Below are 16,878 nucleotides of genomic sequence, written 5' to 3'. Positions count from 1 at the left end.
GGCCTTTCTGTAATTTGGAGCTTACTGGACAACGGATCCCATACCTGTATTTATAAAGATGTGTGAATCTCCTAAAGTATAATTTAACCATATCCATAGTCCACCCTAGAATTATCAATTCAAAATAATTATTTGTCATATCTGTAAAGGTGAAAATGTTTTTTTACACTACCAAAAATGGTTATTTACTTCATTCATTTTCACCACGTCAGATCACATAACCTAATGACATGAATAGGAAAAATGCTGGCAGCAAGAAAATTCTGGCATAAGAATCTGTGTAAAAAAAAGTCATAATCCTTTTACAAATACTTTTTAAAATGGCATTAGCTTTATATTATAGAATTTTTTTATTTACACCTAAAAACAGTTTTTATAAAAAAATATCTGGCATTTAGGCAGTGATATGTGGTGAGTTTTATCACAGTTCTTTTAAGGATTTTATAAACAGGACCCATAATCACCCTTGGTCATAGACACTAAGGGGAAGATTTATCAAAGGTCGAGGTGAATGAAAAGAATTTGAATTTCGAGCTATTTTTTGTGTACTTCATCTAGGGAATACTCCAAATTCGATTTGAAATTTAAAAAAATTAAAAAATTTGAATATCAAAATTTATCATGTACTGTCTCTTTAAAAATTCAACTTCGACCATTCACCATCTAAAACCTGCCGAATTGCTGTTTTAGCCTATGGAGGACCTCCTAGAACCCATTTGGAGTCAATTGTTGGACTCTGAAAAATCAAAGTTTTTTTGGGGAAAAACTTAAAATCAAATTCGATTGAATGCGCTATTCCTTCGATACGTACGATTCGAATTCAGCCAGATAAAGACCTATTTGATTGTAAACGGAACTATTCGACCAAAAAAAACGTTCAACTTAATTTCAGTTGGTCTTTTTGAATTAGACTTTCGAAGTTTTTTCAATTTGAAATTTGACCCTTGATAAATATGCCCCTAAATAAGTTGATTTAGCTAAAGAGACAAATATGACCAATACGAAGAAATTTGCTTTCCAGTGCAATTCTGTTTAGCTCAGGATATAAATCTCAGAATCACTGTTAATTTGTCATGCATTTTGATGGAAGGTTTTTGTGTATATTATACACAGAAAAAATAACTGCATGATTATAATACTGTAGATTCTGTACAAGCTATGATGCAACACATGTAATTTTAATCTTTTTAAAAGATCTTATAGTAGAGTATTTTTATATACAGTTACACTAATAAATAGAAAAGAAAATATTTCAAAAGATTGTAATTTAATATGTAGCCAAGTAAATTAATAATTTGGAAAACCTTGCACATGTTTGAATGAAAACCACGTTTTTTAAATGGTATTTATTATCGAGGAAATGAAATGATATTACTGAAAAAAGAGGTTTCACTAAGCAAAAGTATACCTGTAAAAATATATGACATACAATAATAAAATTTAGCTAAAAACTGGTGATGAGACAGTTCACAAAGCATTTTCAGTATCTCTAATTCAAAGATTTGGTTATATTAAATGATAACTGGTAATGTCCTCAAACCAATACCTTGAAGCTATGCTACAGTGGTTAGACTGGGGAACTAATTTCTTTAACCAAGGGCCTGATCTAGGGTTAATTAACAATGAATCCATAAAAAATATGGTTACTGAAGCTTAACATGTATATAGTAACTTCATAATCCTACTTAAACTAAAGCAGGGGCAGTCAAGGGAATGTAAGGTAAAGGTTACTAGTGATGGGCGGAAAAAAATGGACGCCGGCAAATTTGCGCCGGCGTCGAAAAACGGATGCCGGTGTCAAAAAAAAAGTTTCACAAATTTTTAGCCGTTTTTGCGAATGGGAAACGCCCCAAATTCGCCCATCACTAAAGGTTACATTTAGAATTTACAGCAATACATTTATTGTATACTCTTATACAATAGTATATATAATTAAATCATAAATAGGGGCATATTAATGAATATTTACAAATTCAACGACCCTTGGATAGAACTGAAAGTAAACATAAACCTTACAACAATGTAGCAATAGCCCACTGCTAGCCTACTATACAATACTTCATCAGTTGCACTCATGAAAGACTTTTTTTTTGTAGCTGAACCTTTACTGTTATATTTTTTCCATAGGGTGAAACTTTTATTATAAATAATGGAATAAAACCTACATTTTAAAAACATTTTAATGAGAAATCCAGCATATGGAATATTGAAATTGAATTGCAAAAAACAGTCCTGAACACAAACATTCAAAAGAAGCCATGAAAGGCTTTTAATTAGCTACATAAGTATAAAAGCAAGATGTATTAATATGGTAAAACCAGCAATGTGAAGCAATTCTAATTAATCTTCTAAATTTCTAATTAACACTTCTCCAAAGTTTTCAGCTTTTTTGTGTAGGGGCTTACAATTATATATTTACAATTTATATTAGCATACATTTCCACATTAAATATGTATTGAATTAGCACAATGTTATGATTAAGAGCAGACTCAGTATTCTATTTAATTTTTCAGTTGCATTCATACTCATAATGTGTTTGATATTTCTATATTACAGGCAACAAGAAGAGATACAAACATTAATACTTTATATACAGTATGAAGTTTAAATTCCTGTAAATTGATGTACAGTGTATGGTTACCCTCTTATTAGTAGCATAGCTTTATTTATTTTACTTTTAGTACATTGTGCATTATACAGTATATAACATTATTCAGTCAAGCATATTTACAGTGGGCAAAAATCCTGAGCAGTAATCCTTAGCAACCAATCAGTTATTAATTTTGTTCAGAAAGTCTTAAGAAGAGCAATAAGTATTTGATTGGTTAAAGGAATTCTGTCATGCATTACAAAATCCATCAGGTTAATAGTGTTCCTCCAGTAGAATCCTGCATTGAAATCAAATTTTCAAAAGAGCAAACAGATTATTTTATATTAAAATTTGAAATCTGACTTGGGGTTAGACATCCAATCAGTTTCCCAGGTACCCCCATTCATGTGACGTGTGTTCTGATAAACCTCAGTCACTCTTTACTGTTGTGCTGAAAGTTGGAGTGATAACCCCCTTTTCCCCCAGCAACCTATAAACAGATCAATGGGCAGGTAACAAGATAATAGCTCCCTGGTGAAGAGTTTAGGTAGTTATCACTCTGGCAATAACCATATCTGGATAACACATGGATAATGCTTAAACTCAGAAGATAACGTTTATTGGCAAGGTGCACCAAACTGTAGATTAGCAATACAGCAATCATGCAGTTTCGGACAGAGAATTCTGCCCTTTGCATCATTACATATGTTTTTATACCCAGATCAAGACATCATTAACATATTTTATTACGTACCATATTTGAATCAATTTTGAAGTATTGATTACATTTCATTGGCTTTTGATATAAACTTAATTTATTCAGAAGATGTGTAGACTTTTAATTTCCTATTAATCAACTTGTTTTTTTTCACATAAGGGATTGGTTCCTTTTCCAAGGGTATTGGCCCATGACCCCATCTGTGGTGAAGAATAATCTGGTTTGATCTATTCAAAGGGAAGAATTGATCTACTCAAAGGGAAGTGGGAAGAGATTATATGCAGAGTTTCCTGGTACAGGTATGTGATCCATTTTCAGAAACCTGTTATCCAGAAAACTCTGAAATACAGAAAGGGCATCTTCCATAGACTTCATTTTATCTGAATAATCCAAATGTGTAAAATTATTTTCTTTTTCTCTGTAATAATAAAACAGTACACTATACATGATCCAAACTGAGATATAATAAATCCTTATTGGAAGCAGAACTAGCCTATTGGGTTTATTTTATGTTTACATGATTTTCTAGTAGACTTATGATATGAAGATCCAAATTACTGAAATATCTGTTTTTCGGAAAGCCCCAGGTCCCAAGCATTCTGGATAACAGGTCCCATACCTGTAATAAGAATGTCTCCTGGACCTGAGCAATAAATATTTACCCCAAAATAACAACAGCACTTTGGGAATTGTTTAGATGTCTTATTCTATCACATGTAGAGATCATCTGTAATTTAGCATTTTACTAATATAATACAGGTATGGTATCTTCAATCCAGAAACCAATTATCCAGAAAACTCTAAATTATAGGAAGGCCATCTCCCATAGACTCCATTTTAATAAAATAATTACATTTTAAAAAATATATATTTATTTTTTCTCTACAGTAATAAAACAGTAGTGTATACTTGATCCCAACTAAGATATTATTAATTCGTATTTGAAGCAAAACAATACTAATGTTTAAATTTAATGTTTAAATTATTTTTAGGTATGGTGAGCCAAATTATTGAATCTTGATAATCGGGCCCATACCTGTACTGATATTTTAAGTCTTTTTTTCAACAGAAGTGATAAGAATTTCAGTAAGTCTACCTGTGATGTCAGTAGTGAATACAGGTGGCAAGGGCAAGGATAACAATTTTTACTCACTTCTTTATTATTAGTATTGTATACAATAACAGGTTTTATACATTGTTGGTTGTAATTCACAATGGAAATGGCCAGAGTTAATGGGCAGCAAATTTCAAATTTACATAAATGTATACCTTTCTATAAAAACAAAAATGTTAAAAATGTAGTGGGCAAGAAACAGTATCTGCTAAAGTCTAAAATGATGACAACAATTATGCTGCATATAGTCTGTTTGCCTAGCAAACAATATAAACAAAATAATGCCATTAAAAAGTAATTATTCTATTCCCATCTAAACCTAATATTTTGAAATCACACTTAAATGGTCAGTAATTTTAATATTAATTGCAGTGAGCAAAATGATATTCACTTTGGCACCTCTCACTCAGCAGAGCATTAGAGAAAACAAATTGGCAGCCTATTGCTTAGTACTGGTTAAAATCCAAACTGATTTGGATGCTAAAATCTGAACATTTGTATAGCTGGCTCTTGAGAAAAAAGCCATAACAATTTAGATGAAGGACTAAATAATCTGTAAATGAATGTGTAATAACAGAACCCTGCTAAGAACAGGGTCATGACTAAGTTCCTTAAGTTTAAATATCAAGGTTCTCATTAGTGATGGGCGATCCACAGTGATTTTCCTCAGTTTGCCACCTGCAAACTATGACAAAAAGTCGCTTGTGTAAAAATTGTCACGCATCAAAATTATTTTGATGCCCATTGACTTTAATGCATTTGGAAAAAAAACGTTGCACGTGTAAAAATTGTTGAGTGTATAAAAATTGTTGGGTTTCAATTCTTTTGACGCTCATTGACTGTAATGCATTTGGACCAAAAAGTTGTGGCTGTAAAAATTGTCGCTCATGTAAAAATTGTTGTACATCAAAATAAGTTTGACACCCATTGACTTAAATGCATTTTGCAAACCTTTCTCCATTTCACAAATTTTTTAGAGTTTCACAAATTTTTCGCCAAAGCGAAATGGGACAGATTCGTCCATCATTAGTTCTCAGTATCATTCTAGACAATGTACAGATAACCAAGGCGCATGCCTTGACTCAATGTACTTTGTCTAGCATGATACTGAGAATTAAAATAAGAAGGTTCATCTATTTATATATTCAATGAAATATCTGCCAGAGGACAGGTATATAAGCAAACTGAGAAAACAATCCATCTGCCATAAGCAGTTTATAATGTGCTCCTAGTAAACAAATTAACAGATAGAATTATGTCAAATGCATTGATTACACTTGATTCATCTGTAGTAGTTTATATAAACACAAAGTCAAAAAGCTGCCAGGAAATATGTGGGGTTATGTTTTCTGAATATTCTAAAAACATTAATTAATAAAATGTAGGAATTACAAAGATTGTGATGTGATACTGAGGAGGATGAGGTCTGCTGCTGTCTGTTATCAGGTTGGGAAAGGACAAACGTATGAATTAAACAGAATATGTATTTGTACCATATGTATTTGAATCAACATACAGTATGCCTGAGACCCCATAAAAAATGCCCCATTATGATAAATTATATTGTAAGTTTTAACTTAGGGGCTGATTTATTGCCTTAAGTTTCTTAAACCATACTTGAGTTCCTAAATTCATGTGTGATTTCTGCACATGGATTGGATTGTTGCCAATTGTTATTTTCCCCCTACAAAATATAAAAAACTTGGAAGGTTTTAGGTGCCAAGTTTTTTTAGGAACTCAAATGTGCATTAATGAGCATTAATAAATTAGCTCCTAAATGTTAGGGGCATATTTATCAAGGGTATCATCACGCCGGCGCATAAACCCAGAAGCGTGCCAGCGCAAGTGCCATAGGGGAACCGGCACTTATAGCAGAAGGAGCTGCGCAGCGGGCGTCCACACTGAAGGAGTGGCGGTGGACCCCGCTGCCCACTAGACCACCAGGGTAAGTCATGACATTCACCTGTTCAAATATGAATATGGTTATAATAGATCTAACCAAACTAAAACCTACAGTACATTAAATATAGTATAGTGAATTAGTCATACAGGTATATAAGATCTCACAACTAGAATTGTTTGATAATTACTGTTGGTATGCAAATGGTTATATTTATTGCATGCTTTTTGTGTGCCCATAAATGCAAATAAATAATATAAAAGGATACTTACAAACTGAATTTTTGTGATTGCTCTCTTTGCTTGGTAACATCTTCACCCCTCTTGATTTTAACTCAATAGCCTTTTTTACTAAAATGAGACAGAAAAAGTTCCATCAAACATTTATTAACACAAACCTACCCAGAACATTTATTTGGTGAAGTAGTTGGTAAACAAAAAACAAAAACATCTTATATCACATGGACAAGTGTAATGCTTATATACAAGCAGAATGGAAATTAAGACTTTGATTTGGAAAAAAAGCTAATTCTCTGATAAATATTCTAGCAACATAAATAAACCACACTACACCTATATGTGTGATATAAATAACACATTTGCCTTTAAAGGGACTCTCTCATGGGCAAACAGTTTTTTTTTTCAAAAGACACCAGTTAATAGTGCTCCCCCAGCAGAATTCTGCACTGAAATCCATTTTTCAAAAGAGCAAACAGATTTTGAAATCTGACATGTAGTAATAATAGCCTATCTGAATCAGTTCCATTATGTAGTGCTGGTTCATTCTGAAAGCACAAAAAAAAAATGCAAAATGACCTGCGATGGCTGCCTATACAATATTACAGCTAAAAAAAATACACTTGTCGATTCAGTGTAATTTAGAAATTAACCCTTTAAGTGCCACAGAACGTAGAATCTACGTTCTGTGGAAAAGTAACTTGAAATGCCACAGAACGTAGATTCTACGTTCTGCAGCACTTCCGGGTTCAGAAGCAGAGGAGCGGCTGTTAGAGCCGCTCGCTCCGTTCCTGCTCGATCCCCTGCCCCTAGACAACGAGCAGAGCAGGGGATCGAGTGGCCCCTGGGGCGCGATCGCCCAGGGGCCCAAAAACAGCAGCAGGCACGTGCTACTTACGTGTCCTGCTGCTGCAGCCTACACCGCGCCGGAGATCTCCGCCCCCACAGCACAGAGACACAGAAGACGTCGCAGATTTCTTCCAGGGCCTCTTCCTGATCGTGTGCAACAGTCTCCAGCGACTTTTTCAGGTTAGTGCAACAATTACACACACAAACACACCAACACACGCTTATTACAGTAATACACACTTAGATTCACACTTACACACACTTACACATACATTTTTGGGGATTGGGGGGGTCACTTACACTCACTGCACTTACACACACGTGCACACGCACACACGCGCACATAACATGTAATTTACCATTTGTACACACGCACACGCACATACATGGCATTGTGGCTTTTTTTTTTTTTTCTTATCGCATCGTCTCTTTTTTTGGCTGAAAAAAATGTTTTATTGCCATTACAAATAGCGTATTCGCTAACCGTACTGTGCAATATCTTTTTTATGTTATTTCGGTGATTATATTGCAATTTTGGGTATTTTGGTGCATTTTTAGCCATTTTATTGAATTTTTAGCCATTTTATTGCATTTTCAGCTCTGCGTATGTTGTGTTCACTTGTTTCTAGCCGTATAACCTGTTTGGCCCAGCTAAAATATTCAAACTGTGATTCTGATGGCCGATAACACTAGTCTGGAAAAAAAACATTGATTTTTGTGGTTTTATTGGATTTTTTTGCATTTCACTCTTTACTGCCTTATTTTGTTTTACCTTGTAAATTTTATCTACTATATATCCATTTGGGGGTCTCTGTGCGCCACATAGTTTGGTATATCTATGCATATTGGGCATCAAAGTGTTCAGTAGACCCCTGGCGTTCATATTTAGGATGTTTTATGCTGATACGTTACGAAATGTGGGGCATATAATGCGGTAGAATTCAAGCTTTGTGACGATTTTCAAAAATTTGATAAAAACCGTTACGTTCAGCATTGCTTTGCAGTTTGGCAGTTTGCAGTAGAAACACTTATTTACCCATATTGGATTCGTCAGAATGTTTACTTTCTGAAAATATATGGTTTTCTGGGGTCTCTGTACTGTTAGGTGGTCTAATGTCGCATAATACACACACCGGGTGGTTATATTGCAGCAGCCAGCGCGTCAGCCGTGAAAATGTATATACACTATTGTCATTTGGGGGTCTCTGTGCGCCACATAGTTTGGTATATCTATGCATATTGGGCATCAAAGTGTTCAGTAGACCCCTGGCGTTCATATTTAGGATGTTTTATGCTGATACGTTACGAAATGTGGGGCATATAATGGGGTAAAATTCAAGCTTTGTGACGATTTTCAGAAATTTGATAAAAACCGTTATGTTCAGCATTGCTTTGCAGTTTGGCAGTTTGCAGTAGAAACACTTATTTACCCATATTGGATTCGTCAGAATGTGTACTTTCTGAAAATATATGGTTTTCTAGGGTCTCTGTACTGTTAGGGGGGTCTAATGTCGCATAATACACACACCAGGTGCTCATATTGCAGCAGCCAGCGCGTCAGCCGTGAAAATGTATATACACTATTGTCATTTGGGGGTCTCTGTGCGCCACATAGTTTGGTATATCTATGCATATTGGGCATCAAAGTGTTCAGTAGACCCCTGGCGTTCATATTTAGGATGTTTTATGCTGATACGTTACGAAATGTGGGGCATATAATGTGGTAGAATTCAAGCTTTGTGACGATTTTCAGAAATTTGATAAAAACCGTTATGTTCAGCATTGCTTTGCAGTTTGGCAGTTTGCAGTAGAAACACTTATTTACCCATATTGGATTTGTCAGAATGTGTACTTTCTGAAAATATATGGTTTTCTGGGGTCTCTGTACTGTTAGGGGGGGTCTAATGTCGCATAATACACACACCAGGTGCTCATATTGCAGCAGCCAGCGCGTCAGCCGTGAAAATGTATATACACTATTGTCATTTGGGGGTCTCTGTGCGCCACATAGTTTGGTATATCTATGCATATTGGGCATCAAAGTGTTCAGTAGACCCCTGGCGTTCATATTTAGGATGTTTTATGCTGATACGTTACGAAATGTGGGGCATATAATGGGGTAAAATTCAAGCTTTGTGACGATTTTCAGAAATTTGATAAAAACCGTTATGTTCAGCATTGCTTTGCAGTTTGGCAGTTTGCAGTAGAAACACTTATTTACCCATATTGGATTCGTCAGAATGTGTACTTTCTGAAAATATATGGTTTTCTAGGGTCTCTGTACTGTTAGGGGGGGTCTAATGTCGCATAATACACACACCAGGTGCTCATATTGCAGCAGCCAGCGCGTCAGCCGTGAAAATGTATATACATATTGTCATTTGGGGGTCTCTGTGCGCCACATAGTTTGGTATATCTATGCATATTGGGCATCAAAGTGTTCAGTAGACCCCTGGCGTTCATATTTAGGATGTTTTATGCTGATACGTTACGAAATGTGGGGCATATAATGGGGTAAAATTCAAGCTTTGTGACGATTTTCAGAAATTTGATAAAAACCGTTATGTTCAGCATTGCTTTGCAGTTTGGCAGTTTGCAGTAGAAACACCTATTTACCCATATTGGATTCGTCAGAATGTGTACTTTCTGAAAATATATGGTTTTCTGGGGTCTCTGTACTGTTAGGGGGGTCTAATGTCGCATAATACACACACCAGGTGCTCATATTGCAGCAGCCAGCGCGTCAGCCGTGAAAATGTATATACACTATTGTCATTTGGGGGTCTCTGTGCGCCACATAGTTTGGTATATCTATGCATATTGGGCATCAAAGTGTTCAGTAGACCCCTGGCGTTCATATTTAGGATGTTTTATGCTGATACGTTACGAAATGTGGGGCATATAATGGGGTAAAATTCAAGCTTTGTGAAGATTTTCAGAAATTTGATAAAAACCGTTATGTTCAGCATTGCTTTGCAGTTTGGCAGTTTGCAGTAGAAACACTTATTTACCCATATTGGATTCGTCAGAATGTGTACTTTCTGAAAATATATGGTTTTCTGGGGTCTCTGTACTGTTAGGTGGGTCTAATGTCGCATAATACACACACCAGGTGCTCATATTGCAGCAGCCAGCGCGTCAGCCGTGAAAATGTATATACACTATTGTCATTTGGGGGTCTCTGTGCGCCACATAGTTTGGTATATCTCTGCATATTGGGCATCAAAGTGTTCAGTAGACCCCTGGCGTTCATATTTAGGATGTTTTATGCTGATACGTTATGAAATGTGGGGCATATAATGGGGTAGAATTCAAGCTTTGTGACGATTTTCAGAAATTTGATAAAAAACCATTATGTTCAGCATTGCTTTGCAGTTTGGCAGTTTGCAGTAGAAACACTTATTTACCCATATTGAATTCGTCAGAATGTGTACTTTCTGAAAATATATGGTTTTCTGGGGTCTCTGTACTGTTAGGGGGGTCTAATGTTGCATAATACACGCACCGGGTGCTTATATTGCAGCAGCCAGCGCGTCAGCTGTGAAATTGTATATACACTATTGTCATTTGGGGGTCTCTGTGCGCCACATAGTTTGGTATATCTATGCATATTGGGCATCAAAGTGTTCAGTAGACCCCTGGCATTCATATTTAGGATGTTTCATGCTGATAAGTTACGAAATGTGGGGCATATAATGGGGTAAAATTCAAGCTTTGTGACGATTTTCAGAAATTTGATAAAAACCGTTATGTTCAGCATTGCTTTGCAGTTTGGCAGTTTGCAGTAGAAACACTTATTTACCCATATTGGATTCGTCAGAATGTTTACTTTCTGAAAATATATGGTTTTCTGGGGTCTCTGTACTGTTAGGTGGTCTAATGTCGCATAATACACACACCGGGTGGTTATATTGCAGCAGCCAGCGCGTCAGCCGTGAAAATGTCTATACATATTGTCATTTGGGGGTCTCTGTGCGCCACAAAGTTTGGTATATCTATGCACATTGGGCATCAAACTGTTTAGTAGACCCATATGTTTATATTTAGGATGCTTTATGCTGGTAATGATACATGGACAATACGATGCTGGAAAGTTGAAGCTTTGAGGCAATTTCCAGATATTTCACCAAAACCGCCAAATTTGGCAAAGCCTTGCGACTCAGTAGTTTGGAGCAGAAAGGCATGGGTACCCATTTTAGATTCTGTAGAATGTGTACTTTCCAAAAATATATGGGGTTGGGGGGTAAACACATATTTCTGTGTTTTTACCCCACAAAAATGCAGTCAATGTGTTGATTTTTCATTAGCTGAAGTTACCCACGGGACTGTTTGTATGTGCTAACTTCATTTTGGGGCCTCTAAATGCCATATACTTTGGTAAACTTATGAACAATGGCCACCAAAATGTTCAGAGGAACCCTGGCAATCATATTTAGGGTGCTTTTTCTTAGTACGTAATGACACATGGGTGATATGGTGCTGGGAAGTTGAAGCTTTGAGGCAATTTTCAGATATTTCACCAAAACCGACAACTTTGGGAAAGCCTTGCGACTCAGTAGTTTGGAGCAATAAGGCATGGGTACCCATTTTAGATTCGGTAGAATGTGTACTTTCCAAAAATGTATGGGTTTGGGGGGTAAACATATATTTCTGTGTTTTTACCCCACAAAAATGCAGTCAATGTGTTGATTTTTCATTAGCTGAAGTTACCCACGGGACTGTTTGTATGCGCTAACTTCATTTTGGGGCCTCTAAATGCCAGATACTTTGGTAAACCTATGAACAATGGCCACCAAACTGTTCGGAGGAACCCTGGCAATCATATTTAGGGTGCTTTTTCTTAGTACATAATGACACATGGGTGATATGGTGCTGGGAAGTTGAAGCTTTGAGGCAATTTTCAGATATTTCACAAAAACCGACAACTTTGGGAAAGCCTTGCGACTCAGTAGTTTGGAGCAATAAGGCATGGGTACCCATTTTAGATTCGGTAGAATGTGTACTTTCCAAAAATGTATGGGTTTGGGGGGGTAAACATATATTTCTGTGTTTTTACCCCACAAAAATGCAGTCAATGTGTTGATTTTTCATTAGCTGAAGTTACCCACGGGACTGTATGTATGCGCTAACTTCATTTTGGGGCCTCTAAATGCCAGATACTTTGGTAAACCTATGAACAATGGCCACCAAACTGTTCGGAGGAACCCTGGCAATCATATTTAGGGTGCTTTTTCTTAGTACATAATGACACATGGGTGATATGGTGCTGGGAAGTTGAAGCTTTGAGGCAATTTTCAGATATTTCACCAAAACCGACAACTTTGGGAAAGCCTTGCGACTCAGTAGTTTGGAGCAATAAGGCATGGGTACCCATTTTAGATTCGGTAGAATGTGTACTTTCCAAAAATGTATGGGTTTGGGGGGTAAACATATATTTCTGTGTTTTTACCCCACAAAAATGCAGTCAATGTGTTGATTTTTCATTAGCTGAAGTTACCCACGGGACTGTTTGTATGCGCTAACTTCATTTTGGGGCCTCTAAATGCCAGATACTTTGGTAAACCTATGAACAATGGCCACCAAACTGTTTGGAGGAACCCTGGCAATCATATTTAGGGTGCTTTTTCTTAGTACGTAATGACACATGGGTGATATGGTGCTGGGAAGTTGAAGCTTTGAGGCAATTTTCAGATATTTCACCAAAACCGACAACTTTGGGAAAGCCTTGCGACTCAGTAGTTTGGAGCAGAAAGGCATGGGTACCCATTTTAGATTCAGTAGAATGTGTACTTTCCAAAAATATATGGGTTTGGGGGGTAAACATATATTTCTGTGTTTTTACCCCACAAAAAATGCAGTCAATGTGTTGATTTCTCAGTAGCTGAAGTAAAGTCCTGAACAATTTGGATGTGCTAACTACATATTGGTGTCTCTAAATGCCAGATACTTTGGTAAACCTATGCATAATGGGTATCAAACTGTTCAGTGGACCCCTGGCAATCATATTTCAGGTGCTTTTCTTGGTACCTAATATAGTTTGGGATATGCGGAGCAGCAAAATAAAACCTTTGAAATGATTTTTCAGAATTTTGAATTTTTTGTTGAAAAACCGCTATGTTCAGACAAGCTTTTATGTTTGGTAGTTGGGAGTAGAGAGACATAGTTACCCATTTTGTAATCGGCAGAATGTGTACTTTTCAAAAATGTATGGTTTTCTGGGGTAAACCTACGGTTTCAGGATTTTTTGCCTTGGAATCTAAAGCATGCCGTTTTCTGCCTTAGTGCTTTCAAAATTTGGTAATATACTGCCGGGAGTTTTTGCTGTACAGAAATCCTAAATCTCCCTAAAACTATACATATCTGGTATTGGCACGTTCGAGAGACATAAGGCTTTCCAAATCAGTTGGATTTTCATCCGTAAAATGAAATATTTTTCTGGTATAAATTGATATACGATGAAAAATGGTAATTTTTCATTTTTTTTTGGTATTTAGCACTATAAATTTTTTTGCACAGGTGTAAATACATGAAAACTCAGGCAGATTTAGAAAGCTCAGTTTCTACCGAAAAAAACAATGTATAGTTTTCCTAGGTAAACTATAGGTTTCCCCTCAGAAAATGCCCCTAAAGTGAGAGAGCACAAAATGTTTCAAAAACGGCTGGCATTTTGCGTAACCAAAATGTGAAATTCTGCTGGCACTTAAAGGGTTAAAACTACCCCTTTAAGTGTTTACGTAGACCACTTTTGACATTCAACTTTCAATATAATATATTGTAGCATAGCCACAAAGTGGCAGGAATGGAAAGAGAAGAAAGGGACAGAAATAAGAGATTTTAAAATATACAGCTTTACCCCCTTCTGTTACCTAATTTTTAGTAAGTATTATTCTTGCAGAGTTACTTTGGCAGAATGTAGCAACATACTGAAATATCCACATATTTTTTCTGTTCATTCACAGAAAGGTCACTCATAATTTTATTGGAGAAAGACAAATTACCAAATATCATGCAGTCTCATGATCTGCCAACACTTTGTAAACCACATGGGAATCAAAAGTCATTTGTAATAATGGTTTGACACCTTTACAACAGTCTCAAATGGAGCAGAGTTTCATTGCTGATAAAGTAAAGTTACACATTTTAGTACATTAAAATGTATGTTCTTTTCCTCTGAGGAGTTCTGGACAAAAGAATATTTCCTCAGGGAGCTCATTATGTCATTTTGATACATCCTTCATGCTTTTCTGGCTTTCATGATTTGCATTCATGTTTTTTAAGCAAACCAAGGAATGTGCTATTAGGCGTAAATACTAATATGAGTTACAGATATACAATACAATATTAATGTTGAAATATGCTACCCTCAATGAAAAGATATATGTTTTTTTTATTCATTTGCGCGATTTGGCGCCAGTGAATAAATTTGCGAAAAGCCCGCAAAAATTTGCGGAAAAAAATCGCCAAATTTGTCAAAAACGGGCGCCGGCGTCAAAAATGAGACGCCGGCGCAGTTTCGCGAATTTTTTGCCGTTTCGCAAATTTTTCCGACGTCGACGCAAGGACGCCGATGACGTCAGAATGCCGCCAAATTCAAATATAAAAGCCTTACCAAGATGCCAGAATGGCACCCAAGTATAGGATTCATTCCTGTGAGTTTCCTGGGTTTCCTGTCTGCTTTTCTGAAGACTTATCTTGTTCCTGTTTGTTGCTGACCTCTTGCCTGGACTTTTGGACTTTGCTGATATTCTGCCTGCCTTTGAACCCTTGCCTGGACTTTGGTTATACTCCTGATTTACCCCTTGTTGGACACCGCGACCTTGACTCCCTTGTGGGCTTCCTCCTTGATCCTGACAACCTCCCTGGTGGGAGCATCCCGGCTCCCTGACATTATACTTGGGCCATGGATCCCACTGAGGAAGCTCAGCCAGATTTCGGCAGGGCCTTTCGAGGTCTGCATACCCGCATGGAGGCGTACAAAGCTCGGCAAAATTACGTCGGACGCACGCTGGAGGCCATCTTGGAAAAGTTATCCATGCTCACGCCGACTACTCCAACGCCGACAACGCCCACGCTAGCTGCTGCCGATATGGCTACACAATCCTCCACTTCTGGTCCGCGAATTCCTGCACCGGCTTTCTACAGTGGCGACCCTCAAGCCTGTTGTGGTTTTGTGAACCAGTGCCAGATTCGGTTCGCCCTGCAACCTGCGGAATTTAACTGTGAACGAGCAAAGGTTGGTTTCGTAATCACTCGTCTGGCGGGGAAAGCGCTCGAATGGGCATCTCCGCACTGGGAGAAGGAGTCTCCCTTAATTGACGATTCCAAAGCCTTCCTTCATGAATTCCGGATGGTGTTCGATGCTCCCGGTTGGGTGGCGGCCGCTGCTTCTCGTCTGTTCCAGATCCGCCAAGGAAATCGCAGTGTAGCGGAATATGCCATTGAATTCGGTACCCTCGCGGCTTGCTGGAACAATGATGCCTATCATGCTGCCTTCTACAATGGTCTCTCTATCCGCCTCAAAGATGACTTGGTCTCCCGTGAATTACCCACGCAGGTTGAAGACCTCATTGCTTTGTCTGTCAAGGTGGACACTCATCAGAGAGAACATCAAGCTGATAGGGACAGAGTCAAGAAATTTCAACCCATGTTGGCTCCTCGCTTTCAAAGACCTCTATTACCTCCTACCCCCCAGCAGCCTTCTGTTATTCCTCCGGAGGAACCTATGCAAGTCGGACGAGCTCGTCTCTCTGAACAGGAGAAACTCCGGAGACGTACGGCTGGACTTTGTCTCTACTGTGGGGGTCAATCTCTAATTTCATGGACACTCTCTTTGCCAAGCATATGAATGTTCCCTTGTTTCCATTGACTCCTCCACTTCGTGTAACCGCCATTGATGATCGACCCCTTGAATCTGAGTTTATCTCTATGACGACTGGGGAATTGCCTGTACAGGTTGGGACTTTACACAAAGAAAAGTTATCATTCCTGATTATTTCTTGTCCTTCTGTTCCAGTCGTCTTGTGGCTTCCTTGGTTACGCCTGCACAACCCTATCATTCATTGGTCCTCGGGGCAGGTTTCTCGTTGGAGTCCATACTGTCTACAGCACTGCCTTCCTGCTGAACCCATCCAGAGGGTGAATATTTCTTCGTCTGATTTGAAGACACTTCCCTCCTTCTACAAGGAGTTCGCTGATGTCTTCTGTAAAAAGTCTGCAGAATTTCTCCCTCCTCATCGTCTCTACGATTGTCCAGTTGATCTCCTGCCTGGAACCATGCCTCCTAGAGGTCGCACTTATCCTCTCTCCCCAGCAGAGACCTCTGCCATGAAAGAATTATATTTAAGAAAATCTACAGCGGGGGTTTATTCGCCCATCCACTTCTCCTGCAGGGGCTGGATTCTTCTTCGTGGAGAAGAAGGATGGAGGCCTACGTCCTTGTATTGACTACCGGGGTCTAAATAAAATCACCG

At 37.7% G+C, this 16,878-nt stretch overlaps 1 protein-coding gene across 1 annotated transcript in view; it reads right to left on the bottom strand.

Moving 5' to 3' along the window:
* Positions 1-16,878, bottom strand: part of LOC108717438 (CUB and sushi domain-containing protein 1) — a 786,063-nt gene that overhangs the window by 368,777 nt on the left and 400,408 nt on the right. The window contains exon 6 of the mRNA XM_041564732.1: positions 6,596-6,673. Coding sequence (XP_041420666.1) covers positions 6,596-6,673 — 78 coding nt within the window. The remainder of the gene's footprint in view (positions 1-6,595; positions 6,674-16,878) is intronic.

Source organism: Xenopus laevis, chromosome 5S, assembly GCF_017654675.1.
Source record: "Xenopus laevis strain J_2021 chromosome 5S, Xenopus_laevis_v10.1, whole genome shotgun sequence".
In the NCBI taxonomy this organism is placed as follows: Eukaryota; Metazoa; Chordata; class Amphibia; order Anura; family Pipidae; genus Xenopus; species Xenopus laevis.
This window is presented reverse-complemented; position numbering and strand designations above follow the sequence as displayed.